At 37.8% G+C, this 27,905-nt stretch overlaps 1 protein-coding gene across 3 annotated transcripts; it reads left to right on the forward strand.

Moving 5' to 3' along the window:
* Positions 1-27,795, forward strand: LOC127949726 (AP-2 complex subunit alpha-2). Of its 3 annotated transcripts, XM_052547218.1 has the most exons (22): positions 1-743; positions 9,208-9,419; positions 11,862-12,055; positions 13,958-14,087; positions 14,229-14,330; positions 14,960-15,219; positions 15,453-15,621; positions 15,751-15,888; positions 15,965-16,147; positions 16,260-16,357; positions 16,553-16,784; positions 16,874-17,059; positions 18,227-18,360; positions 18,750-18,812; positions 19,234-19,305; positions 21,847-21,929; positions 22,734-22,822; positions 22,945-23,069; positions 23,153-23,269; positions 23,367-23,436; positions 25,254-25,388; positions 25,877-27,795. In XM_052547218.1, the coding sequence occupies exons 1-22, from the start codon at positions 677-679 to the stop codon at positions 25,952-25,954; spliced, it is 2,937 nt and encodes a 978-aa protein (XP_052403178.1). In that variant the 5' UTR covers positions 1-676; the 3' UTR covers positions 25,955-27,795. The 3 variants fall into 3 exon arrangements, with proteins under 3 accessions (XP_052403178.1, XP_052403188.1, XP_052403196.1); XM_052547228.1 differs by lacking the exon at positions 18,750-18,812; XM_052547236.1 differs by lacking the exons at positions 18,750-18,812; positions 19,234-19,305.
* Positions 27,796-27,905: the final 110 nt, after the last annotated feature.

A 27,905-nucleotide genomic window follows, 5' to 3' on the forward strand; every position in this document is an offset into this window, starting at 1 on the left:
GCTCATTGCCCGTTCTGTCACGAGCTCCGTCCGGGTACAGCGACCGAACGAAAAGTCTCGTACAGTATTGACGGCTAATTATAGCACACAGCGATCTTTTCCTTGAGAAAAAGGTCTGTTAGATTAGTTCGTCAGCAAGCAGGATTCCCCGTTGTCCGATCGCGGTCATTTGGGTGATGTATTCTAACATTTGATAGAGCTAGCCAGCTCGCTAGCTGTTTGGCTAGCTTGCCGTGCGTGTTTCAAAGTCAGAGATCTATCAATTGTTATTTTAACACCATCGACATATAGGCGCATAATCTTAAATTAAAAGCAACACGGTGGCTTGTTTTTTAATTAGTCAGTACCGCAACGGAAGCGAGTGCCTTTCCATAGTTTTCCCATTGACTTGATTTCACGGGATTGAATGAATTAGCCAACGGAAACCGTAGTCTCTCTCTCACTAACTGCATTCACTTCTTTTCTTTATAAACACCCGCAGCTACATTTCTGTGTGCTTTAAGAGCGCTAACAGTTTAACTCAGGACTAAATTCGCGGTTTAAGTGTGAGTTAACTTTAGCCCGCTAGCTCGGTTCAGTTGAACTCAAACCGCCGCCTGTTTAATTTGCACCTCTGAACATCTGAAAGTCATTTGTTTCGTGTTGAAGCCGACTTGAAGAGAAAAAGCGAGCAAACATGCCGGCTGTGTCGAAGGGAGACGGGATGCGAGGATTAGCTGTGTTCATCTCGGACATCAGAAACTGTAAGTGTCCCTGTCACACTCAAACACAGCTACACTGAACTCTTCCTATATACGCCCTAAACTGGATCAAATGGCTTCTGGTTTGCTCCGTGATGCTTTTTCATCCAGAATTATAGACGAGTGGCTCTTGGCCGATCACCCGGGCCCGTTAGCTTTAGCTCCGGTGATGGAGAGATGCTTTATCGTCAGAGAGCCCGCTAGGCCGCCACCGAAAACCGTGTGTTTCACTGCAGATGGTGTATCCAGCATGTCTTGTCTTGTCTATTTTGGTCTCGTCACCTTGACTAGTTGGATAGCGGTTGATATCGCTGCTCGCCCAGAGGATTCAGTTCAGATGTGTTTTTCACGATAATCCAGTTATCAAGTAGTCGCCTTGAGCTCAGCTTTATAGGAGGGTCATCTGCTTTCGATGTTTCTGTAATTTTCTGCTGCTGCTTTTGTACCTCTTATTTTACCTCTTGAATCTTAAAAGGCTTTTTTTGTGGTAAGTTCCTATAGTAATTTTGTGGTTTTTTTAAAGAATGGCTGCAAATAAGGTGAACTTTTTTATCCTCACCTTCTGTTAAAAACCTGGCACCACATACACAGTTATATATATATATATATATATATATATATATATATATATATATATATATATATATATATATATATATGTATGTGTGTGTGCCTCTCAATAAATAATTATTTCAGTAATTCAACTCATTGTGAAACTCATTTATTAAATAAATTCAATGCACATAGACTGAAGTACCGTAGATTAAGTCTTTGGTTCTTTTCATTGTGATAATGTTGGCTCACATTTAACAGAAACCCACCAATTCACTATCTCAACAAATTAGAATACTTCATAAGACCAATAAAAAAAACATTGTTGGCCTTCTGGAAAGTATGTTAATTTACTGTATATGTACTCAATACTTGGTTGGGGCTTCTTTTGGTTCAATTACAGCCTCGTTTTGACATGGCATGGAGGTGATCAGTTGGTGGCACTGCTGAGGTGGTATGAAGCCCAGGTTTCTTTGACAGTGGCTTTTCAGCTCATCTGCATTTTTTGGTCTCTTGTTTCTCATCTTCCTCTTCACAATAGCCCATAGATTCTCTATGGGGTTCAGGTCTGGTGAGTTTGCTGACCAGTCAAGCACACAAACACCATGGTAATTAACCAACTTTTGGTGCTTTTGGCAGTGTGGGCAGGTGCCAAATCCAGCTGGAAAATGAAATAAGCATCTTCAAAAAGCTGGTCAGCAGAAGGAAGCATGGAGTGCTCCAAAATTTATTTGGTTTTGAAAAAAACACAATAGACCAACACCAGCAGATGACATTGCACCCCAAATCATCACAGACTGTGGAAACCGAACACTGGACTTCAAGCAACTTGGGCTATGAGCTTCTCCACCCTTCCTCTAGACTCTGGGACTTTGGTTTCCAAATGAAATACAAAATTTGCTCTCATCTGAAAAGAGCACTTTGGACCACTGGGCAACAGTCCAGTTCTTCTTCTCCTTAGACCAGGTTAAGCATCTTACCTGGGCTAAGGAGACGTTGTCTTTGGTTCAGGAGTGGCTTAACAAGGGGAATACGACAAGCCAAATTCCTTGACACGTCTGCATGCCTTGACCCCAGCCTCAATCCATTCTTTGTGATGTTCATTCAAATTCTTGAATAAATTTTGCTTGACAATCCTCATAAGGCTGCGGTTCTCTCTGTTCTTTTTTTTTCACACTTTTTCCTTCCACTCAACTTTCTGTTAACATGCTTCGATACAGCACTCTGTCAGATTCTTTGACAATTAATGTTTGTGGCTCCTTGTGAAGAGTGTCAGTGATTGTCTTCTGGACAACTGTCAGATCAGCAGTCTTTCCCATGATTGTGTAGCCTAGTGAACCAAACTGAGAGACCTTTTGTAGTCTCAGGAAACCTTTGCAGGTGTTTTGAGTAGGGATGCACGATCGTGATTTTTCATGGCCGATTCCGATGCCGATTTTCTTTTTTTTTTTACAACCAAACTGGCCGGTTCCGATACAGATTTCCGATTTTTTATTTATTTATTTTTTTATCTTTAAGCAAAAAATAAGAAAGAAGTGTGCATAAACAAGATCTTTATTTGGTATTTTATAGGCCAAACTGGCTTTTGGCTATTGAAAACAATAAGTGTAACCATCTGAAATTAATGGCAGTAACTGCACAGTAAGTAGCCTACATTCAATACAAACATAGATGGTACAGACATCAGCATTTAGCTTTAGTTTTTGAATTGGGTTGAAACGACATAGAACTGGCCTTAGATGAAAAGATTAACTTTAATCATGTGAAATTAAAGTCAACACCTGCATAGTTCTACAATCCAAACAACACCATAAACACAGATTCAATAAGATGTTTCTTAATCAGCATTCAGTATTTTAGTTTTTAAATTTGGTTTTAAATTAAAAAAGGTCTTCACCAGTGAGACTAAATAGAAGTATGCTATATAAATACATTATTCCAAATTTTTAAAATGAAATAATGTTGGTGTGAATAAAACAAAGATGTTTCGTTCTTCCAATAAAAAAAAAAAAATTAGGGTAATGATTCACATCTATGTTTTTTTTACTTGAGCCAATGAAAAATAAATAAATATTGTCTCAAGTAAAAAAAAATATAGATGTGAATCAGTACCCTTAATTTTTTTTTAATTCGACTAATGAGACTTTTTCAGTGTGCTACAGCAGGTGATTTAAAAAAAAAAAATTAAGTCAATGTAATTTTAAGGTAAAATAAAAAATAATCATCCTATACAGAACTGACTTTTACTTCTGGCTTTTCAAACGTGTTTCAAACAGCTTAGTCTGTTTCATTTCTCATCCAACACGTGAGAAGTTGAGATGAACTGTCTCCGCTTGTGCAGTGCGCAGACAGGTACTTCAATGAGCGCAGGAAAGGGACTCTTATTTTGTGCAGTCAGCAGTTCGCTTCCTGCTGTGCCAGTGCTGAACGGCTGTCCGTGTCCTTTCTGTCCACAGCTTTTGAAATACTTCCACACAAATGACATAACGAATGATTACAATGTAATTCCAGAAAAATCGGCCAAAAAAAATACCAAAAATGTATGTTCAGATTTATGGTCAACCGGTGCATCCCTAGTTTTGAGTTGATTAGCTGATTGGCATGGCACCATATTCTAATTTGTTGAGAAAGTGAATTGGTGGCTTTTTGTTAAATTTGAGCCAAAATCATCACAATTAATAGAACAAAAGACTAAAACCACTTCAGTCTGTGTGCATTGAGTTGATTTAATACACAAGTTTCACAATTTTAGTTGAATTGCTGAAATGAAGTTTTCTACAACATCCTAAATTATTGAGATTCACCTGTATATGTAAATATATGGCATTTCTTATGCAGGTATATATGAGCAAGTAAAATAATATGTCCACACTTTAATTTAGGTCCTCATGTTTAAAAATGGTCGGCTTCTGTACTAAAACTTTTGATACACAATTAAGAGTCATAGTGGGTAGTGCATGTGTTTATGGAGATGATGTGCTGAGTAGGGGTGTAAATCAGATGTTTTATCCCAATACGATCTGACATTAATTCCCTTTCAGCAATGTGATGCTTGCCAGTACTTCAAAACATGCTGTGATATTATTTGATTAGATTCAGGGGCCTGTGATCAATAGTACAATGTTATGTGCCTATATTACATAAACAGTTACATGTTTATTAATTTAAAAATGCTAAAAAAGACTAACATATATAATTTAACTCTGAATATATATCTGAAATATTTTTTTTTAAGTGATAAAGAAAAAACAAATCAGTCACACACAAGATCATCAATCGTCTAATGACAGTTCTACAGATAATGAGATAAGTAATGACAACAGTGCAGAGATTCTTTCAGTCCTCTGTGCTCTCTAAAATGTGCAAAATTAGTAATAGGACATACACAACAAAATGTGTATAAATTACGAAAAATACAACTTAAAGTTGTTAGAACTTATCAGGTATTTGATGACACCTCAGTGGCAATTTGGCATTACTGTCAAATATCTTGTATGTTTTAAAATATAAATATTATTTTTTTTGTCATATCAAATTGAGCGTGAATTTCTTGAATTTTCTTCTATTCTGTTGATTTGTTTGAGTGTTAGCAATGATTGGTGTTAGCCACTATTGAAATCGGATTGCATGTTACTGCAAGCTTTCATACAGAAAAGCCAACCATTAAACAGCTTGAACTTTAAGTTGGTTAACATCTGCGCTTACATAAATTGTAGGAATAATGTTGACCCATGTTGTTTGCTGCTATGTCAAGTTTCTTTGGTGGAGGGAGAGTATGATTCAGTCTTTCATTGCTGCCACAATTGCAACATTAGTGGGTCTGTTGCAATTATTATAAAACTGGTGGTCACTGCAAATTACATTTGGATGCATTCATCAAAAAGTGGATTCATTAGTGTCCTATTAGAATCATTAAAGCTGCAACACCAGTAAAAGCATGTCTGCATGGGCAAAGTTAGTTTGACTAACGTATGACTCTACTGGATGATAATATTCTCAAAAACACTAAATTCTCAGACACTAAATTGCACCAAAATATAATAGTACTTATTTGCCAAGCTGTTCAACATAAGTCTTTTTTCTTTTAACATTTGGTTTTATTTTCCTTCTAGCATTATCTCATGTGTCAGCAGTTACAAGGATTTCATCAGTTTCCTTCTTGAAAAGTGCTCAGGGCCTGAATTTCGTTTTTTAAACTGGGGGGGAATTCCCCCCTTACATGGGTCACATGGGGGGGATCTAAAGATTATGGGGGGGAGAATAACTTTTGATGCATCGGTCTAATTTAATCATGTTCATTTATTAATATCTACAGATTTGTATGCATGAATTGTGCATTTCCAGTTCTCAAATCAGTTAAAAATTAAAAAAAAAAAACTTTATACAAAATACATCATGCTCTTCAAATTGACATTAAGACCTCTGTTTAAACTAGGCCTATGCTATATATTCATGTCTATTTCAGTTCATGTGTTTCAGTTCAGTTCAATTCTTTGCTTTTTTTTTACTTTTGATATTGATATTGTAAATTGATATTAAGAACTCAGTTTAAACTATAAGTATTTATGTCTTTCATACATTTCAGTTCTATTTCAGTAATTTTTTCCATTTCTTTTTTTTCATGTGACTTATTCCAAGTTTCTCATCTGTCTCCTCATCTTCATTTCTTTCCATTTGATGATGGCTCTGTTGAAGTCAAACTGCTCAAGGGAAGGTCCAAGCTCTGAAATGATCATTAGATTTGTGAGACTTGTATTATTCAGTGAATTTCGGAATTTAGTTTTGATCCAGTTTTGTGTGCTGAATCCACGTTCACACGACACACTCGCTACTGGTATGACCATGGCTGTCTGAATGAGTTTCTCCATTTCAGTGAAAACTTTTTTCTTTGGATCGTGATCTGCATCATCCGAACTTGTCTTTCGCTTCAGCCAACGGTCCATATTTAAACTACTACGCTAACCAAACAATTCATTGTCTGTGGCCGTGTTTGTGCGCGCGGGAAATATGCTGCGCAAAATGAATAGAAAACAAGGGGAAACGCGCAGTCACATGCTCAAACAAGTGGAAAGCTCGGGCGCGCGCGCCGCAGTCTCATTTCCACAAGCGCTTGCACTCTCGTGGAGTCTGTCGTTGCCATGCAACCAACTGCGCTCTCCATGATGACAAGAAGGATCAGCAAAATATTAATTGATTTCTAGCCCTTGCGTTAACTTTATTACTAGATATATTTATAGATATATTTATGGAGATGAAAAATAATAAAGGCGCCCTGTACAGCTATGATCAGCTGTTCGGCCGAGCATTCAATGTTGTGACGCTGTAAGCTGATCAGTTGGTTCGTTGCTGCCTCGCTCTATCACTCGCACACCATAAAGAGCAAAATGTTTTTTAATGTTTCAGTTTCGTTATTACAACGACAATTTGGAAGCGGATCATTTCTTCACAAACAGCTCATTTTGACTCAAAATGTTAGAATGCTGCACCTACACTTGATAGTGTGAATAAGATCAGCGCAACGCAGACCGCTGCATTGACAGCGTGAAACATGATCTGTCTACAGCAGCCAGGGCTCCGCCGTTTACTGTCTATGAGCTCAGCGCTGAGACAGAAAATGCCGGTCCAGCGCTGATTGAGGAATTAAATTCGAAAATAAAAGACAATTTGACTAGACAATTTGACATTTTTTCTCGCATCTGTGAATTTATTTTTTAATAATTTGCTCTGAGATGAAGCAAATATATTTGTGCGGGAATTTCTCGCACTATAAAAGCTAACCTTGCGAGAATGTTTTAAATTATGCGCAATCCCCGCATTCCCGCACCGAAATTCAAGCCCTGGTGCTTGTGCAAAGCAGAGTGAATATTTATCTGTTGTACATGGGTAACGCTGGAGAAAATAAGAAATCTGATGGTTTGCCCAAGGGTGATTGATGAAGTGAGCATTAGAAATGGTATGACCTCCTAAAGGTTTTGTGGTGTAGTGGCGGTGAATGATAGAAAACATTAAATAATGAGCTGTACGATATTTTGGTGGATTTTGTATATGTAGTGGCAAGAACATGGTTTTTGTCATGCAAGTGTGAAAATTAGGGATGTATTTTGCCAGACTTTATGAAAACTTGAATATTTCCAAGGGCTTTATCCTGTTTAACCCCAACCCCCCCAAAAATGTGTTGCTATTTCCTGTCGTCTTTCCTGGTTTCCCATCCTCTTCATTTAACATCTGCTCCTTTGACCCTCCTTTTATTTCATTCTCAATGCACCAACTCTCATAATATCAAAAATAACTGTTGCTGGTGTATTTCAAAATCTACCAGCCTATGTTTTTACCAGCCACTTTCTTTTTAAAAAACAACAAGGTGTAACTGCATGTGAAAATTAATACTACAAGATCTACAATAATTAAGCAGTTTATTTAATCTCAAGTCGCAATGAAATACTTATAGGTTTTGAAACAGCCGACTCTTACTGAAGCAGCTCATTCTCTCAACTCCGTAGCCCAACCGGATGATACACTACACTGAACTTTTTTAATGCACAGAATTTTTACGACATTCTAAACCATTTTCATACGCATTAATAATGTTTATTATTACTTAATTAACCAGTATTTGTATGTGTAAGTGTTTTTTTTTTGTTTTTTGTTTTTTTTTGTGGTTGAGGGAACACGTGGGGAAAAGTCCCCTGTTCAACACTATCACTGAAAGAAATCTCGGCTCGCACACTTTTTAAGAATAATTTGATTCCTATTAATAAAAACTATAAAACTTACTAAGGGTTGATGAGCTGCTGGATTCATGAATATTAATCCGTATTTTTTTTGAGCGTTCACTCGAACTGATTTGCTGAAATCAAAACAGGGACGATAATAGGTGAGCGCCAGCCAATGAGATTGCCGTTCGCGCATTAACTCCACCCACTACTGGAAAACCCAGCTGTTAAAAAGCTGAAGTCTTCCATAGGAACGCCATTATTTTGACAGGAAAATACAACAAATAATATTGTTTAAATGTAGCACGTATATCCTCTCTCTCTCTCTCTCTTTCCTTATGTGAGTGTGAGAAAGCTCCTTAACACTAGAGTTTACGGTACATTATACAGGTGCGTTGTGAATCCATTGAGGAAAAAAACACAGATCGTCTGACGGAAAGTCAGCTGAGTGTTCGCGAGTGAAAATATCTGTGCTAAACTTAGCCTCCAACTAACACACTGGCAAGTAAAGTCAGAGAATTTATTAGCCATTGGCTAATATTAGACATCATTTAGTAGCCAGAAGGAAGCTTTAGTCGCATATGAGAGTGCTTTACTCGCAATGTAGAGGGTTGACTTACTAGCCACAGAGCTAACTTCTGAAAAAGTACTTGAAGACTGGAAATAAAATTTACCCGCCACGGTGCCCAGTAGGTGAAGCGAGTTAACCCGCCACAACACAAAATCACCGCATTTGGCTGGTGGCCGGTGCTAATTTCCATCCCTGTCAACAATCACACCACATAACTGTGGCCAAAGGTTTTTTACTTTTCTTTTTTTCAGATTCCTGATTTTGATCTTATTATGAACATCCTTGATACTCATTTATAGATTTTTAAAGATGATATAAGCATTTTGATTTATAACTTTAAATACAGTTTTATACAAGAATAATTGAATGTGAAATGAAAATAATGGCATGGAAAGTGCATATTCTTCATGCCTAAAGAGCTCACAGCTCAGTTATACTGTCTAAGCTGTACTATGGTAAATGCAAATGCTAGCTATGTCCATTTGAGGCAAGATATCAACAGCAGTCAGGCATTTTGTCAGCTTGTGTTGTTTCCTGATAGGTTCAGATCACCCAGTGATAACCAATTGTTCTGAAGTGGTATTTGAAATCCTGTTGTCTGAGGCTCCCTGTGTTTCGTTTCTCTCTTCAGGTAAGAGTAAGGAGGCCGAGATCAAACGCATAAATAAAGAGTTGGCCAACATCCGCTCAAAATTTAAAGGAGACAAGGCTTTGGATGGATACAGCAAGAAAAAGTATGTGTGCAAGCTGCTCTTCATCTTCCTTTTGGGCCATGACATTGACTTCGGCCACATGGAGGCTGTCAACCTGCTCAGCTCCAACAAGTACACTGAGAAACAGATTGTGAGTGGAACCAGCTCAAATATCCTACTGTGTGTGGATGTGTGGATTAAATTCTAGGAGTAGTGTTGTTTTAAGGTGTTTTGAAATGTCTTTTTATTTTGGAATTGAACCACTGTTGACTTTTATGAGTGAGTGTGTGCAAGCATGTATTTTTCTGGTAAGTTATTGCACACTTTACTGCCACTCACAGGCAGATTAGTTACAATGTTTTTGGCCAGTGAAGTGGACCAAAGGTTCAAGGAAATGATGCAAAATATGACAACTGTACAGGAAATAGTTGCATATCAGGATAATTAGGTACAGTAGTGCAGTAGTGTCTGAATTCATTCATTCATTTATTTATCCTGGCATTCATGTGGCAATCACACTCACAATACATTTACTGGTAAATAAGTCAAAGTGTGCAGTTTCGAACACTGCATATACAAGAAAATATAATAGTTTGCAATGCCTCTTACATGCTTGTTTCCTGACACTCCTCATGAGTTCAGCGCCATGGCAAGATATCAGCAAAAACTAAATGTTTTCAGTTTTCTCTTTTTTTTTTTTTTTTTCTTTCAATGAGAGATACTCTCTTCTGTCTGCATATAGACATGTAAGAGATTACTCATGCAAATGATATGCAGGATATTGACTACATTACACTGTTTTGAACAAACAGATCCAGTGTGCAGTGTTAACCGCTTCTGAGGTGTAGCTACCAATATAAACTCCTCAAAGTTTGGGGAGTAAAAAAAAAAAAAATATATATATATTTCAACATTGTTTTCAACATTGATTATAAATGTTTCTAAAGCAAAGGGGGGTGTTTTAGAATGATTCTTGAAGAATCTGAAGTAATGGATGCTGAAAATTCAGCTTTGTCTTCACAGGAATTCTTTTCTTTTTACATTGCAATCAATGATGTTTCGCAATATTATTGCATTTTTGATCAAATAAATGCAACTTAGTTGATGATAAAGAGACTTATTTCAAAAACATTTTTACAAAGCTTACCGACCCCAAACTACATTTGAACAGTAGTGTAACAAAAGTATCTGAATTGTATTACTCTGCAGTTTTAACCTTGTAGCTAGTGAGAGTGAGCAACAGATGTGCTTTTAGCTTGTCAAAGAGGCTCAGTGGCACTCCATGCCATGTAGACCTACCATGAGGTCTAATTATCTCCTGCTGATCTAACAGCCACGCAGCGCTTCACAGGGCAACACTGACAGAAGCAGGGCCCAATCTGGGCAATCTGAACATGTTTCGGTACAAAAAGAACAACAAACTGAGGGCCATTTTGAGTCAGCTTATCTTTTTGTTTTAAAGGAAAAGCATTAAAATAACATTTACAATGCAAACTAAACGGCAACATGTGTTGTCACTAAACTCCACATGGCCTTAGCATCTGTTCTTGGATAATGCTGCACATGGCAAAATGAAGGACATTTACATAGCACTGATAATTTGTGGAAGGGTTGTAGAGCACACCAAGTCATGCATCTTGTTAGCCTTTGTTAAAGTCCTTTTCACTCCAAGTCATTCTAGTATAATGCTGAAGAATGAGGTGATATCATCATGTTTTGACCTACTCCTCCCATACGGGTCAAATACATTCAATGCAATATTCAGTTTCCTGTGAGCCCAGGCCAAAAACTCAGTTTCTTCACTCAAATAGAATACCAGTTTCCTTATACCTCTAAACCTTACCGATTTCTGTGACTCACTAAAATGAGACTTATAAGCACATCAAATAGATTCCAAACCTCATTTAGGTCACTGAATGGCCACTGCTCTTCTGATACGTGATATACTGAGTCTTGGATGCTGAATTTAGCTGCAGAAGGTTATTTTATTATTATTATTATTATTATCATTATTAATTTATTTTTAAATACAATTACACCAACAAACAAACAGACTAATAAGCAAAAGGTACTATAATTTATAATGTATGTAGGTACCGATACATGGCAGAGAAAGAAAAATGAAAAGAAAACGTAACGGGCAATCAGAGAAAATTGAAGAGTGAAGATTGTATTCTTGATAAATTCAGTGAACTGTAATAATGGAGTTTCAATACACTGAATATAGTGAATGACTGAATTTTGCTAACTGATAGTAGAATTCAGATGATTCTGATCGTCTTGCAAAAGACCCATTCCTCCAAACCTCCAGCACGCACAACATCATGATGCAGTGAGAGTGGAAATGAAGCAATTCTAGAGAGCTTTAACCCTTGCAGCAGTGAGGGAGGCACATTAGCTCAGCGAGGGAGAAAAGCTCTCTCTCGTGGTTTAGTGCTTATCCACAGAGCTTGCAGGGCTGCCGCTCTGAGCCTGTTTGAAGATGACAGTTCTTCAGTGATGCTGTCTTCATTTCAGCTTTAGTCTGTGTGCAAAACATAAAGCATAACCATCAGCTTTCTTTTGACTGCTTCTTTTTTTGTCTGTGCTCCAGGGATATCTGTTCATCTCTGTGCTGGTGAACAGCAACAGTGAACTGATCAGGCTGATTAACAATGCAATCAAGAATGACCTGTCCAGCCGAAACCCCACCTTCATGTGTCTGGCTCTGCACTGCATCGCCAACGTGGGCAGCAGAGAGATGGCCGAGGCCTTCGCTGGAGAGATTCCTCGCATCCTTGTGGCTGGGTGAGCAACTTTGGGTTGGAAGGATTGAGTGAGAGGGATTTAGATTGAAGGACCTTGCATGAGGGAAAAAAGAGGATTAATAAAAAGTGTGTATTTGTGTGGTGTCACATGTAAGAAAAGTGAAACGCTTTCTTGTGTTCAGTTTTAGAGATTTGTTTTTTTTTGTTTTTTGACCGTTATAGCCTACACTTTTTTTTTTTTTTTTTTTTTTTATAAGGCAAGACAATACAGGCAAAACCCATTGTTTTTTCAGGCACTGGTCAATTTTGAGGATTTTTCCGGTAACACTTTAGAAGAGGGAACACGTATTCACTATTAACTAAGAGTTTTCTCTGAAAACACTCCTAATTTGCTGCTTAATTAATAGTTAGTATGGTAGTTAAGTTATGGGGTGGATTAAGGGATCTAAAATATGTTCATGTAGAATAAGGCTTTAATATGTGCTTTTATAAGTACTAATAAACAGCCATTATGATAGTAATATGTATGTAAATAAGCAATTAATAGAATTGGTTCTTTAAATAAAGTGTTACCATTTGTCCTATTTTGCTTCCATAACTTGTTTTCTTTTAAACTAGTGGAAATAAAACAGCCAAAATACACATTTAATTATCTATTTATACACACAAACACACACACACACTAGAGCTGTGCTATTGAAGCCGAAACTGAAATAAGTTTTGATTTCAGTTTCGGCTTCCAGCAAATATGAAAATGCATTAATCAAGATAAAAAGATTATTGTGCCCCATTCCACCCCTCGAGCAGTGCAGTTTCACTCTTCATAAAAGCCCAATATCACGTGCAAATCAGTAAAATTGTGTAATGTGACTCACAAAATGGGCTTAATTTGTTCGATTTATTTGTTTTTAAAATCAGTGTGCATGCGCTCAGACATGGAACAAAACTGACAAGTGAAGTGAATTTTTAGCTAAGGTGTGTGCCTAAACCGCCAAATACACACAGGGATGTTTCGAAATGCAGCACTTGGTGATTATTCATGTAAATCCTCATCAACTATGTCTTAAGTGAACATAAAAAGGTGAGAATGAAAATACGTGTGTAACATTAAATTGGATCTGTGAGGCTCTTAAAGTAACAACAGGTAATATTCCTTCTGCCGTCTGTGTGCTTAATAAATCAAACAACAAAATACAAAGAGAAAATTTCTGGTTCCTTACTGAAGTACTTTTGTAGCTTTAATAAGACACAAAGCAAGTTTAAATCTTACAGTGGAGAATATGCACCTTTTATTTTATATTTGATTATTCAATTTCTGTAGTAGACTGTTAGCTGAATACTTAACTTAAATCACTGAATTCATTTATATCATTTTTTCTGTTGTAGTTGACCTTTACTTTTTGTTTTAGTTGTATTACTGGGTTTATTTTTCAATACTTTCTGAGGATTGTTATTTTATTAGTTTTTTTACTTGTATAAGTTGCCCTAGTGTTCTGCTGTGTTATTGAGAATTGTGAAATTTCACTGGTATTTACTTCAAATGTATATTTGACATATCTTTTAAATGAATCACTTCCATAATTTTTTGATCATATGACCCACTCATAATAACGTTAAATAATTGTGATTACAGTATTGACCAAAATAATAGTGATTAGGATTTTTCCCATTCTCTCACACATTTTTTTTCTTAAAATTATGGTGCAAATGTATTTTTTTTCTGGTTGTTGACAGTATTTTCTCATTCATGGAGGGATTAAAATGATATCTAAAATCCCCATAAAAGCTTGTATGTCAGCAAAATGAAAATTTTGTACCTGGCTTTATCCAATTTGTACTGTGATTTAACCAGCTGGGGAGAGTATGGTGATGTATATTGGTTAAGATTTGTACCTTATTCACATGCTATAGATAACTAATGTAGTTCCTATTGTAATGGCAGGGACACTATGGACAGTGTGAAACAGTCAGCTGCTCTCTGTCTCCTGCGTTTGTATAAGACCTCCCCAGACCTGGTGCTCATGGGAGAATGGACCTCTAGAGTGGTGCACCTGCTCAATGACCAGCACATGGTGAGTCTAGCACATAGGAAACCATCACCTCATGATGTTCATATGATGTGTGTAAAATGTACTCTTTTATAGATCAACATGGTTTTGTGGTTATTGCATTTTAAAAGGCTTCTTTCTGATTTCTGATTGTTGTTTTCTCAGGGTGTGGTCACTGCTGCGATCTCCCTGATCACCTGTCTCAGCCAGAAGAACCCTGATGAGTTCAAGACCTGTGTGTCACTTGCTGTGTCACGACTCAGCAGGGTGAGTGTGTGTTTATATGAGCCGATTAAACCAGAGTTTCCTGAATAGGTTGCAGTCTTTTTGGGCTTTGTGAGATTGATGAGAATGACAATTGTTTTTATGAATGAATGCATGCATGCAACTTTCTGTTCAACAAAGAATCCTGAAAAAACGAAAACATTAAGCAGCACAACTTTAACATTGATACTAAGAAATGGTTCTTGAGCCGTAAATCTAGATATTTTACTGATTTCTGAAGGATCGTGCGACACTGAAGTCTAGAGGAATAAAATATTAAAATCTATATTTTTTTCAAATGCTAATAATATTTCACAATATTACTGTTTTAATATATTTTGATCAGATATATCATTGTATCCTTGGTGTGTATTTAGCTTAAATGTGAAATGTTAATTCTGTCAAACGAATAGAAAATAACAATATAAATATTTCATAGATTAACATTTCAAATTTGAGTAAATTTTATGTAGTTGGTTCATCCTGCCATCTTTCATAGTTTTCTTTATTTGTCATGTTTATCACTAAAAAACACATGACAATAATTTTATGAAATGTTCAATTCTTTGCAGCCCCTAATTCATGTGTTCTTCTCTTTTATTTATTCATGTATTTATTTTTTCCATTCTCAGATCGTGTCTTCAGCTTCCACTGACCTGCAGGACTACACCTACTACTTCGTTCCTGCTCCGTGGTTGTCCTGCAAGCTGCTGCGACTCCTGCAGTGCTACCCACCGCCTGAGGACGGCGCCGTGAAGGGACGACTGGTGGAGTGTCTTGAAACTATCCTCAACAAAGCCCAAGAGCCACCCAAATCCAAGAAGGTTCAGCACTCCAATGCCAAGAATGCCATCCTCTTTGAAGCCATTTCTCTTATCATCCACTATGACAGGTTCAAGTAGTCTCCATTTCTTTTGCCCCCCCATAGAAAGTTTACAAACAACTAAAAACACAGCTAATTTTAGGAATAATTTTCGTACGTATGGATTTGTGAGCGATTTACGTAAAAATGTATTGTTCTTGCGTTTTAAAAAAATTGATTGCTTTGTTTAAATGATCTGAAATGATGTTTTGATGGTTTAATCTGTTGTATTTAATCTCTCTTCATGGCCCGATTCTCAACAGTGAGCCGAATCTTCTTGTGCGGGCATGCAACCAGCTGGGCCAGTTCTTACAGCATAGAGAGACCAACCTGCGCTACTTGGCCCTGGAAAGCATGTGCACCCTTGCCAGCTCTGAGTTTTCCCATGAGGCAGTTAAAACGCACATAGAGACAGTCATCAATGCCCTGAAGGTAAGTGGATAGATTCTGCATTCTTACAAAACAAGATCTCTTTTATTTTTCAGCAATAAAAACTTTTTTTATTATTATTGTTCATGGACACAGTTTACAACAGTTTAATTCTATTTCTTCCGCTGGCAGACTGAGAGGGATGTCAGCGTGCGTCAGAGAGCTGCGGACCTCCTCTATGCCATGTGTGACCGCAGCAATTCCAAGCAGATTGTCGCAGAGATGCTGAGCTACCTGGAGACAGCCGACTACTCCATCAGAGAGGAAATGGTACGTCTCTCTTCATCTCTTCCATGTCTCTTCAGCCACAGCTCATTGTTTTAATGTGTGACTCCTGTGTCTGTAGGTACTGAAGGTGGCCGTCCTGGCAGAGAAATATGCAGTAGACTACTCCTGGTACGTGGATACCATTCTGAACCTAATCCGCATTGCTGGGGATTACGTCAGTGAGGAAGTGTGGTACCGTGTCATCCAGATCGTCATCAACCGTGACGATGTGCAGGGATATGCAGCCAAGACAGTCTTTGAGGTAAATGACGCCAGATGCTCAAATTGTCACTTCTTGTACACATTCAGAAAATGTATTTCCGCCATCATTATGACACTTCATGTTTCCTGCTCTGTTGTTTTTTTTCTCACAGGCTTTGCAGGCTCCAGCTTGTCATGAGAACATGGTAAAGGTTGGAGGCTACATCCTGGGCGAGTTTGGTAACCTTATTGCTGGTGATCCTCGTTCCAGGTGAGTTATTTAGCCACTCATATCAGCGTGTTCTGACATCACACTTTGGATGTGATTTTATCTTACTCTGCTGTACTAATGATGTCCTCTTTTTCTTTTCTTTTTTTTCACTTTCTATTTCCTTCATCTTTGCTGTAATCTAAAATTCATCAAATTGTTCCCATTCATCCCACCTCTGTTCTTCCGTCTCACTAGTCCTTTGGTTCAGTTTAACCTGCTCCACTCGAAGTTTCACCTGTGTTCAGTCCCCACGCGTGCCCTGCTGCTTTCGGCCTATATTAAGTTCATTAATCTGTTCCCGGAGACAAAGAGCACCATTCAGGAAGTGCTGCGCTCTGACAGCCAGATCAGGAACAGTGATGTTGAACTGCAGCAGAGAGCTGTGGAGTATCTCAAACTGTCCTCCATCGCCAGCACCGATGTCCTGGTGAGATCGCACTCTTTTTCACACACTTTGTTGCTTTGTGTCGCACCATTTATTTGCATGACCATCTGTGTCACTGTGTGTAACTGTAGGCCACAGTGCTTGAGGAGATGCCTCCATTCCCAGAGAGAGAGTCGTCCATCCTGGCCAAGCTGAAAAAGAAGAAAGGACCAGGAGCCGTGTCTGTGAATGAGCTAGAGGAGGGAAAGAGAGAGGGAGGAGAACTCAATGGAGGGGGAGAAAGAGGAGACAGCTCTGCCATCGCTGGATCTAATGCTGTGAGAGAGACAAACAAATATGGAGAACACTGCTTTGAAATTTTTATAACTGCGCTACAGTTAAAAAGTCAGGGGTCAGGGTTTGTATTCATTGAAGAATCCTGAAAAAAATTATCAGCAAATCATCTTATTAGATTGATTTCTGAAGGATCATGTGACACTGAACACTGAATTATCCAGCTTTTCCATCACAGGGATGAGATGTTTTAAAATATTTTAAAATAGGAAAGTTATTGTGGTAATATTTCACAATAATACTTGTTTTGACTGCATTTATGATCAAATGAATGCAGCCTTGGTTAGCATAACAGACTTCTTACCAAACATTAAAAAAATCTTACTGACCCCAAACTTTTGAATGGTAGAGTATAGCAAGACTTTTGCCACAAATATTGCATCTGGTCCAGTTTGCAGCTTATGCTTGTCAAGAACAACCCAATTAAGACAAAAAAGGTCTGTATAATATTAAAGGGATAGTTCACCTACAAATGTATCATTAACCTTGTGGTGTTCCAAACCTGTATGAATTTCTTTCTTCTGTTGAACAAAAAAATCATATTTTCAATTAAATCGTTAACTAAACAGTTGCTAGTAGCAAAACTGATGACAGAATTTTCGTTTTTGGGTAAACCATCCCTTCAAAAGTGATAGGTAACATTTAGTTTTGTTCTTCTCATGTTTTTAGGATCAAGTTTATCTGTAATGGCTGATAGCACCACAATAGACCGGCCTGATCAAAATATATGCCCAGTCAAATAGAATAAGCACAGGCATTACTTAAAAAAACAATATATGGTTCTGTAGTTCCTCTAGTGTGACAAACATTGCCAACATTGCTCATAAGTGCTCATTTTATCAACCTAGACCGTTGTGGACATGACTTTATTTCTGGTCAGACTGGCTCATCAGATTGGAAATGCAGCAAGAAGCTCTTAATTATTTTTGTGATAATATGCATCAGATAGTCAATGTATGAAGTGTGTGCAGTCTGTGGGCTGAGACTAATACGTGGCAGACTTCAGCCGATGCAGCCATGCACATGTTTACATTGTCAGTAAATACAGAACAATCCCTAAGAAAACACCCACCCACGGCACACATCCTGATTCAAATACTCCAGTTTTTATTAAACCAAAACCCAATGTAAGAACACTCTCTTTCTTTTAGTCCACTCCGTCTCCGTCTGCTGATCTGCTGGGGCTCCGCACGGGTCCCCCTGTCACCGCCGCCGCTCCCAGCGCAGGCAGCTTATTGGTTGATGTTTTCTCAGAGGCTGGCGTCAATGATGATGGCTTCCTGAGGTAAATAAGGATCCAGTTCATAAGCATCCTGTTTTTAGCCCCTTGTGCATCTATTGCTTTAATTAACTGAAGTGAAGTGCACCAATATTTCAACATGTTCAGAACTTGTGTGAATAAATATATATATACATGTCTGTCAGGCTTTCTGCTCTTCTGTCGGTTCACTTTCTATCACTCGTTCTTCTGGTCTTCCGTTTTTTTGTGTTGTGTAATCTTGTGTCCTTTATCTTGCCGAGTATGTGACTGTCTTTCTCTTTTCTTGCTTCTTTTTTCTCTTTCTCTTTCCCTCCCTTTTCCATCTCCCTCATTTTGGTGTGCGCGCGCACATTTGTGTGTATGCGTGAACACATGTCCGTCTCACGTCCTTGCTTTTCATTGGACGATGGCAGAGATCTGGAACCCCCCACTGAAAGCTCTGACTCCCTATTGGCTGAGGGTCCTGGTGACTCTGAGTAAGGGGCCAGTGGTAGACTACAGTGTCAATATGTTACAGCAAAACTTATTGACCGTCAAGTGTCATACATAAACGCTTAACTTTTTGATTCTTAATAGATGTTGTTGTTGTGTAAATGTTTTTTTCTGTTTGTGTCTGTGAAGTATTTTGTATTTGTGTGCTGTTTGAAGGTAATATGAATTGCTAACATTTTACTGGGCGCAGATGTAATGCCGGTACTAACCTCTGCCTTTGTCTTTTTCTCTCCTCTTTCTCCCTACCTACTTTGGCTACACTCTGCACTTTTTACTGGCTCACCACTTTCTAACATCTTTCTCTTTTAACCATCTGTGCCTTTTCACACTTACCACTTCTCACCCCTCTCTTCATCTCCTGGGGCCGCTCTCCTCTCTCTGCATCCTTCGCTTTCGGTCTCTCAGCTCTGCTCCCCCTTCTGTGGTCTCTGAAGATCCTGCTACTCCTCTGCCTGAGTCAAACGAACTGCTCAACAAGTAAGAGCTCACCTGCCCACCTCACTTCCTCCATTCAGTCACCCAACCATCACAAACAACCCACAGCCTTTTCTCATTTTATTTCCTCTTATGGTCTGTTGGAAGACAGAATGTAAATGTATTTAAAAATAACAAATTTATTTATTTATTTTTTACAATTTAATTATTATTTAAGTATGTAGTGTTGGAACTGCTAATTTTATATATATATATATATATATATATATATATATATATATATATATATATATATATATATATATATATATATATATATATATATATATATATATATATATATATATATATATGAGTGTGTGTGTGTGTGTGTGTGTAAATGTCAAGTATACACTACAGGTCTGGGTGGATCAGTAAGATTTTTTACTTTTATTATAGTAATAAAAAGTGATTGAAAGATTTATAGTGTTAGAAAATATTTCTATTTCAAATGCTGTTCTTCTATGTACCTTCTGTTCATCAAAGAATGTTTTCAACAGCGATAGTAAGAACTTTTCTTGAGCATCAAATCAGCATATTTGAGTGATTTCTGAAGGAGCGTGTGACAGTAAATACTGGATTAATGGCTGCTGAAAATGCTGTCACAGGTTTAATATAGGAATGCACTGATCCAATACTCCGTATCGGTGTTGACTCAGATGCTGCCATTTTCTGTCAGAGTGGGTATCAGTCAGACGAGTTTTTGTGCACTCTATTCCAAATGTTACATTGGTTAATGTGAGGTACAGTTGAATATCATTAAATTCAAGCTGACCTAAACTCTTTTCTCTGCTACGGCTGTCAGTCATCCTCCATCCACTGCATGTCACGCTTGGTCAGTCAAGACGAGGAAACTCTCCCCATGATGATTCAGTGTTCTTATTATTATGCTTGATCTATAGATATAGATCAGGGGTTTTGCATTAAAGGGCTTTATTTTGCTGGAGTTTAGTGCTGTTTCTAAAGCATGTTACTTTCTACCGATTGTCTGTTAGATCACAGATCTACCTCTCTGTATCAGAGAGAGAGAGAGAGAGAGAAAACTTTATCAGAGTCTTTTGTAATATGTGAAATGAAAGATTATTTATTAGCTTTCTTTTAAACTTTATATTTCTGTCCCATCTTGCTGCCTCATTACTATGCAATACATTTAAAATGTTTTTTTTTTTTTAAATAAATTTTATAGTTTATATAAAACAAGTGTGTGTATATATATATATATATATATATATATATATATATATATATATATATATATATATATATATATATATATATATATATATATATATATATATATATATATATACTTGTTTTTCACAAATGTATTTTAGTATTTTACTAAATGTTTAGATTATATATTTTTTTCATATTTTTTTTTCTTTATAGTGAAGTTTTCTATATTTAGTAGATCACAAAACGGTGATGAACAGGTCACACACAGAGGTATAGAAATTCTACATTGATTTAAAAAAAAACCTGCTAGTATCGGATCGTTATCAGTAAATTTTAGGTTCTGAAAAAAATGGTATGGGTGCATCCCTAGTTTAAACTAAATTTTTAAGACATAAGAATACAAAACAGTTATTTTAAATTGTAATATTTTGCTTTATTTTGACCAAATAAATGCAGGCTTGTTGCAGACTTCTTTCAGAAACATTAAAAACATCTTACAGTCTCCAAACTTTTGAATGGCTATATGAGTAGAATGTATTATTTAATGTTGGGAAAAGTTGTCTTATATTCTGTTCTGCAGACAGACCAGACTTATAATCTCTATTAATTATGGTGACCCAATAATGCTTTTAAATGCAAAAACGTCAGCAGCATGTTGACACTCACTCAAAATCTCTAGTCCAAGAAAACAATAGCCTATATCTGCTTGCACATTGTAGATACTTCTGTTAAATGCCCCAAATAAGCTTCATAGGGATATTTGTAGCATTTGTGCTAATCACTAGTTCACAGCTCCAGTACTTATTTTTAATAATTTATGGCACTACATGATAAACAGCAGCCAGGAGCATTGAAGTGTGTGTGTGTGTGTGTGTGTGTGTGTGTGTGTGTGTGTGCATGCGTGTGTGTGTGCTTAGGCTCATATTACAGTCTCTTTTCTCTGTTGTCACTCAACACACACTCTCCTCTCAGTGTCTTATGCTGCATTCACGTGCTCCTCAGATGGTCCTGTTTCCTCAAGGCGAAGTCTTCTTCCAGTGTTGATTTGCATGGCTTTACTTGCCTGTTAGAGTTAATACTTCCTAAATTATTTGCTTAACTGAGTCCCTTAGCATGGACAGAAACTAACTTTATCTTTTACTAACACTGTTGGTAACTACCTGTTTTACTGATGGTCACAAACTACCATTAAAGATCAAATAAATAAAATGGAAGTGAGTTTTCCATGTGAGTTTGCCCAGTGGCTTTCTCATGTTCTTGATTTTTCTGACAACACGTGGACACACCATTACAAAACCAGTGCCATTCCTGGCTGTCCCCTGCGTGTTTGTCTTCCTCACACACACACTCTTTATCTCTTGCCCTCAGGTTTGTTTGCAAGAACAATGGAGTTCTGTTTGAGAATCAACTGCTACAGATTGGCATAAAGTCTGAATATCGTCAGAACCTGGGTGAGTCACAACATCTGCAAAATCATAATGACATCATCTGGAGGTCAGTGTCAGCAGACTTCTGGACTTTTTCTTCAAGTTTATTGTATTTTAACCAGGGTTTACGAGTGACCGTAGTATCAAGGTACACATTTAAACAGTTAAAACTTGAAAGGGACGTTACAGTGTTAATATTTGACTTGATAATCAGATTGCATGTGGCTTAAAGACAAGATGCCCCATTCTGGTGCCTACATCTAATTTATTTGACAAGTTATTTTATATAGATGGATAAATGCATATTTAATGCAGGTGTCTACTTTAATGTTTGAAATAACTTGTGAAAATACAATGTCAACATTTGGGTAAAATGTCCCATCATTCAGCTTAACCGATATATGTAAATATGAAACAACATAGTTATTCTGACCAGTAAAATATAAAAGAACGTGATCATGCTAAATTATATTATTTTTTTGAATGATAAACATCTTGATTATAAATGGGTAAAACCTAGTGGTTTGAAGAATACTGGCAAAGATTAATAAAGATGTAAAATTACAGTGCACTGTGATCCTTATTCAATGTCATTTAATGATTCATGCCTGAAAATATTTTTTGATGTACAAGCTATTGTTGCACTGAATGACATTTTAGTGTCTTCTGCAAATCATGTTAAATTGTATGATGGTCATTATTTTTTGCTACGCATAAAATAAACAGGATACATTCTGATGCACAGAGAAAATGAATAAACAAAATGTAACCTTTTGATGCTTAAACCCCTTCTCATCTTTGACCTGTTTATGTGGTCTCTCGTCGCAGGACGGATGTATCTGTTCTATGGCAATAAGACATCCGTGCAGTTCATAACCTTCACGACTACAGTCACCTGTCCAGGAGAGCTACAGTCTCATATCCTTCACATCCACACATGAAAACACATGATCATTCTTGCTTACACACATTGTGATTTTTGTCATTTGTGCATTATCAGAGTATGCTGGTTTGTTGTTTATCTCCTTAACTGGTCCCACAGCTCAATGTCCAGTCTAAAACAGTGGAGCCTCTCATAGAAGGAGGTGCTCAGGTGCAGCAGGTCATCAACATTGAGTGTCTGACTGACTTCAGTGAAGCACCACTCCTCAACATCAAGTTCAGGTAACAGATGCATGCATTTATACAGCTTATGACCATGAGTCAGCATACGCTCAGAGATTTACTTCACTGTTGTGTTGTTTCAGGTATGGTGGAGCTCTTCAGAATCTCACCCTCAAGCTGCCTGTTACCATAAACAAGTTCTTCCAGCCCACAGAGATGGCATCACACGACTTCTTTCAGCGCTGGAAACAGCTCAGCCTGTGAGTGTTTGTGTGTACACAGAAGACAAATTACTGTATACATGCATCACAAACTGTTCAATTGAGTGAGGAACATGTTAAATTCCCTTCTCACAAGGCCTCAGCAAGAAGCACAGAAGATCTTCAAGGCCAACCATGCCATGGACACCGAAGTGCTCAAAGCAAAGGTGGGACTACACAACTTTATACTGACTTTGTAATCTCATACTAGGCTTCTGTGTATTGCACAGTGTATACTGTACACTGGCTACTGTTTCTTTAATGGCAAGTAAAACAATAGGCATTTTCAGTCAGTAGTATGCAGAATTGTCACATGACATGATCCCATTTAATATTTAATAGGAGTTGTTTCAAAATTCAGTTATTATTTTCTATTTTTATCTCTAAAAATGATTGCATGAAAATGTGTTCTCTTCAGATCAATAGAACGATGGGTCAAGAATAGATGATGGCTAAATTAATTTACAGAGCACAGCATAAATGAGTACACCACCTCTAAAATGTAACAAATTCAGCATTACTCTTTACTTAGAAGGCATGTTAGGTTCTTTGGAGATATAATGTTTCAACAAGCCTGCTTGATCCACTACCAAAGAAGAATGGCAAAATGATTCAGCAAAATAAGATTTTCTTATCAAAGTGATACAATTTTGTGTTGCAAAAATGAGTACACCTTCCTGAAATTTACAAAAAAAAAAGTGTGTAGGTTTAAAGCTATTTTGCTGAATGAGTGCTGAAGGTGTGAGGGAGCTGTGCTTTATCAATGCTGGCATGAATTCACACACTACTGTGTGATGTCTTACAATAACTTAAACCAGAAGGACAGTGAATATATTAATTCTCCCAAGATGAAAATCCTTCAGTGGACATGTATTTCACTCAGTCTTAACACTCTTGAGCAGCTGTGGGGGATTCTGTAGAGACGAACTCCTCATTAAAGACCAGAGCATTTAACGAGCTCGTCCAGGAGATAAACAGGACAGATGTGAAAATTTGTCAAACTTGCACACTCGGTGCTAAGAAGGGTCAGAGTAGTATACTTAAAGTTCTGGAGGGACATGCTAAGTACTAGAATATTATACATTTTCTGGGTGTACTCATTTCAAAATGGTCTAATTTATCTTACAGAAAAATAGTGGCATATATTTTGATGTTTTTATTAAGTATATGTTTAATACGTCTCAATATTGCCATCTTTCCATGAATTATATTAGTTATCATTAAGAAAATAGATCTTTTATATTTATTCAGAGGGGGTGTAATCATTTATACCGTGCACTGTAGGTCCATTCTTCACAGGAATATGAGCAATCGAGTTCAGTGCATTGCATTGTAAGATACAGTTCCCAGAATATTTTGCACTATATGCTACACATTTTGGTGTTATCTGGTGTTATTCTCTTTTTGGCCAATGAATCACACTCAAAATATGAGTGTGGTGGGGCAGAGAGTGAGTTTGTGACCATAAATGAACAAATCTGTACAAAAAGAACTCAATGTTGATGAGAACTTCCTGCGGACTGGCTCGACTTATTTTACAGAATCCAAATAACTCCCACACTGGCAAATAAAAGTGTGTGGGTCTCTCTTTCGTCTGTCATCTCTGACATGATTTTGTGTGACAGTAGTATCTACGTACTGCATTAGTCTTTTTTTTTCTGTTTTATAATAGGTGGCAACCAGTCTTAGGGTGCAATACAACTATGTTGCAATGTAAACCAGGTTATTTATGATATTATCATATGTGTGGAATTAACAGGATATTTCATTGTTTAAATATCACAGTAATCACTCATGCAGGTACATTGTGACATCCCTCTGCAGGAATAATAAGATTAGTAGGGGAGAACGTTACTTCAGTTATAGCCTTTCTGTTTAGAGGGCTGATGTTTTTCCTGCAGAATTTATTTACAGACGAGTCCAGTTGATTTGATTCTCATCTTCTGTCTCTTTCATCTTTTCCCTTCACCCGTACGTTTCATAGTTACTGGGATTAGGCATGGCTCTCTTGGAGAATGTGGATCCGAACCCAGAGAACTTTGTGTGTGCTGGAGTGATCCAAACCAAGGCCCAGCAAGTGGGTTCTCTGCTGAGACTGGAGCCCAATGCACAAGCTCAGGTATGAACAGAGTTTTATGCTGATATGTATCCATTTTACACAATCAAAAAGAAAGGAAATCGACAAAGAAATGCCACCAAGTCCCTCCCTGGTGCTATGGAGCACAGACTTCTCTCCAAGTCAGTTTTATTGCATCTTACTGTTGTCTGTGTGTCTCTGTGCCTGCTGATGCAACTCAAGTCTGGGGAGCAGGTAACACATTCATCCTGCCACCCCTTTCAACTCAAACCACCTCCCATCCTCCCTCCCTCCCGCTCTTGTGATTCACTCCATGTCTGGTAGTAAAACCCAGTTGATCTGGCGTGACAGCAGCATCCTTCTCTTTGTATCTGTGGAGTTCCCTTTGTCCATCGTGCAAGTTTACATTTAGTCTCCCTGTATCGGCAGTAAGGATCAGACACGCATTCGGACAGCAGAATGTTCAAACAATTCTCAGTTGTTTTGTGTGTCCGTTTATATTTTGTAACCCTCTTTATTCTATCTCTCAGATGTACCGGTTAACCGTGCGCAGCAGTAAGGACACCGTCTCCAAGCGTCTTTGTGAGCTGCTGGCAGAACAGTTCTAGAGAGTGAGCCGAGACGTAACAGCATCTGGAACCGATGACCAGACCAGCGTTCCTGAGAGACCCCAGAATAAAGATTCTATAAAACACATTCATCTATAAGGGAAAAAGTAACTGTCAGTCTCTGGCAGCCATATTACTGTCCTTCTGATAATGATTATTATTACTGTTATCATCATCAGCGCTGCCCTTTTTCTGTTTTTATCTGTGTTTACCTGTGTGTGAGCAATGGTGCGAAAGGAAGCGTGCATGGTTTTTTGTTTTTTGTTTTTCGTACATGTGTGAAAGAATCTTGGTGGTAGTTCCGTTCTCCATCCTGTCTGTTCAACGATCAACTCCTGTGCTTGTGTTGACAGCTTGTGTGTGTGTGTTTGTGTATGTTGTGGGTTGAGGGGGGAGGGAGAAAAGTAAAGCAAAAAGATGGAAGTGGAGCAAGTCTTCCCTCTCTCCTGTTTTATCCGCAAAATTTCATTCGCAAAAACTGCACATTAGCTGTTTCTTTGAAACATTCCCTATAAGACTATTAGAAGGACAAGAAAACACAATCTAAATACACTAACGCAATGGCACTTCCCTTAAAGAGGCCAGAATCACTAAAACCCATCGCTTTGTCTCTCGTTTTCCTCCTACACTGTTACATCCAGAGCCACTGGTGTACGTATAAAAAATATATATATATATTCCCCATGCATTTCCAGTTAAGCGCACGTACGTACGTTCTTTCCAACGCAGAATTGGCCAGTGCAGTTTAAGAGGCTTTGAGAGGAAAGGCTTTTATAGTCCCCACCCCCTTTTTCCTATTCTTGTCCTAAGTATTCAGTACTAGTCCTGACCCCCATATCTGACAATGTTTATTAAAAAAAAAAAAATCTCTATATATAAATATATATATATAAACCATGTAAATGATTACCCCTTCATGGTTGCGTTTGTATGTCTCTTTCTTGTTTTTGATAGTGGTATATTGTCAGTGTGTTTGTATGCTTTCTTAAATGGTCTAATGTTTTGGCTCTTGTTTTGGACATTCCATTCTGTACTTCAAGTGAATGGGCATAACGTTTCAGGTTAGTCTACAGTGTTAAACGAACTGGGGAGGAACTAGAATCAGAAAGTTTCTGCACATGAAGAGTGCAACTGCTGTGGACCTTCATGTAAATGTCTTTCTTTTTTGTAATCTCATTTAAAAAAAATCATCTGGAGGACACTGACAACATGTCACTCTTCCTGCACAGTTATTGACTGAAATGAATAGTAGATAGTGGTTACCTCATTACTAAATCCTTACATGACATCAACACACTATTAACTTTGAGTGGTGAGTGGCCACAGCTGGAGATCCATATTTTCTCTCGTGGCGATAAAACCTGGGAAAGCACTTAGTTCGTGAAAAGTGGTCACATGCACGCAGTTGTACACACATTTTTAGGCTTGGGGGACAGGGCCTTAGGGGGGAGCACTGGACCAAAGCAGCTGCCAACTGTCAGTCACGTACAGGGATCATAACGATTTTGGTCAGCAACGTTTGGTGAGCAAGTGTGTGGTGTTATTCTGTGTGATCCATGTAAAAAAATATAATGGAATTTATGCGACATTGTCATATTAGTTAAGCTGGGGGTCACGCTTCCCTCGGTGCAGTGATGCAGTACTGGGGACATCGTCATTGTAGTTGATTAGAGTCACAGTCATGGCGTGTGTGTGTGTTTCTGTGTGCGCGCGTGTCTATGCAGTATCCGCTAGCTAATGCAACCCCGGTGTATCGCTGTTCAACCTGTCAGATACCTGTGTTAGATTAAATTTACTCTGTGCTGAATAATGTGAAAGTAAAATTATGCCATATACTCAAACCAGGTGTTTTCTTTCTGTGTGTGTGTGTGTGAGTGTGTGGTAGGGGTGGGGACAGAGATGAGAGTGACAGTCAGACAGCTGAATCTCACACATAGACAAAGCACAAAAT

This window comes from Carassius gibelio, chromosome A3, assembly GCF_023724105.1.
Source record: "Carassius gibelio isolate Cgi1373 ecotype wild population from Czech Republic chromosome A3, carGib1.2-hapl.c, whole genome shotgun sequence".
Classification (NCBI taxonomy): Eukaryota; Metazoa; Chordata; class Actinopteri; order Cypriniformes; family Cyprinidae; genus Carassius; species Carassius gibelio.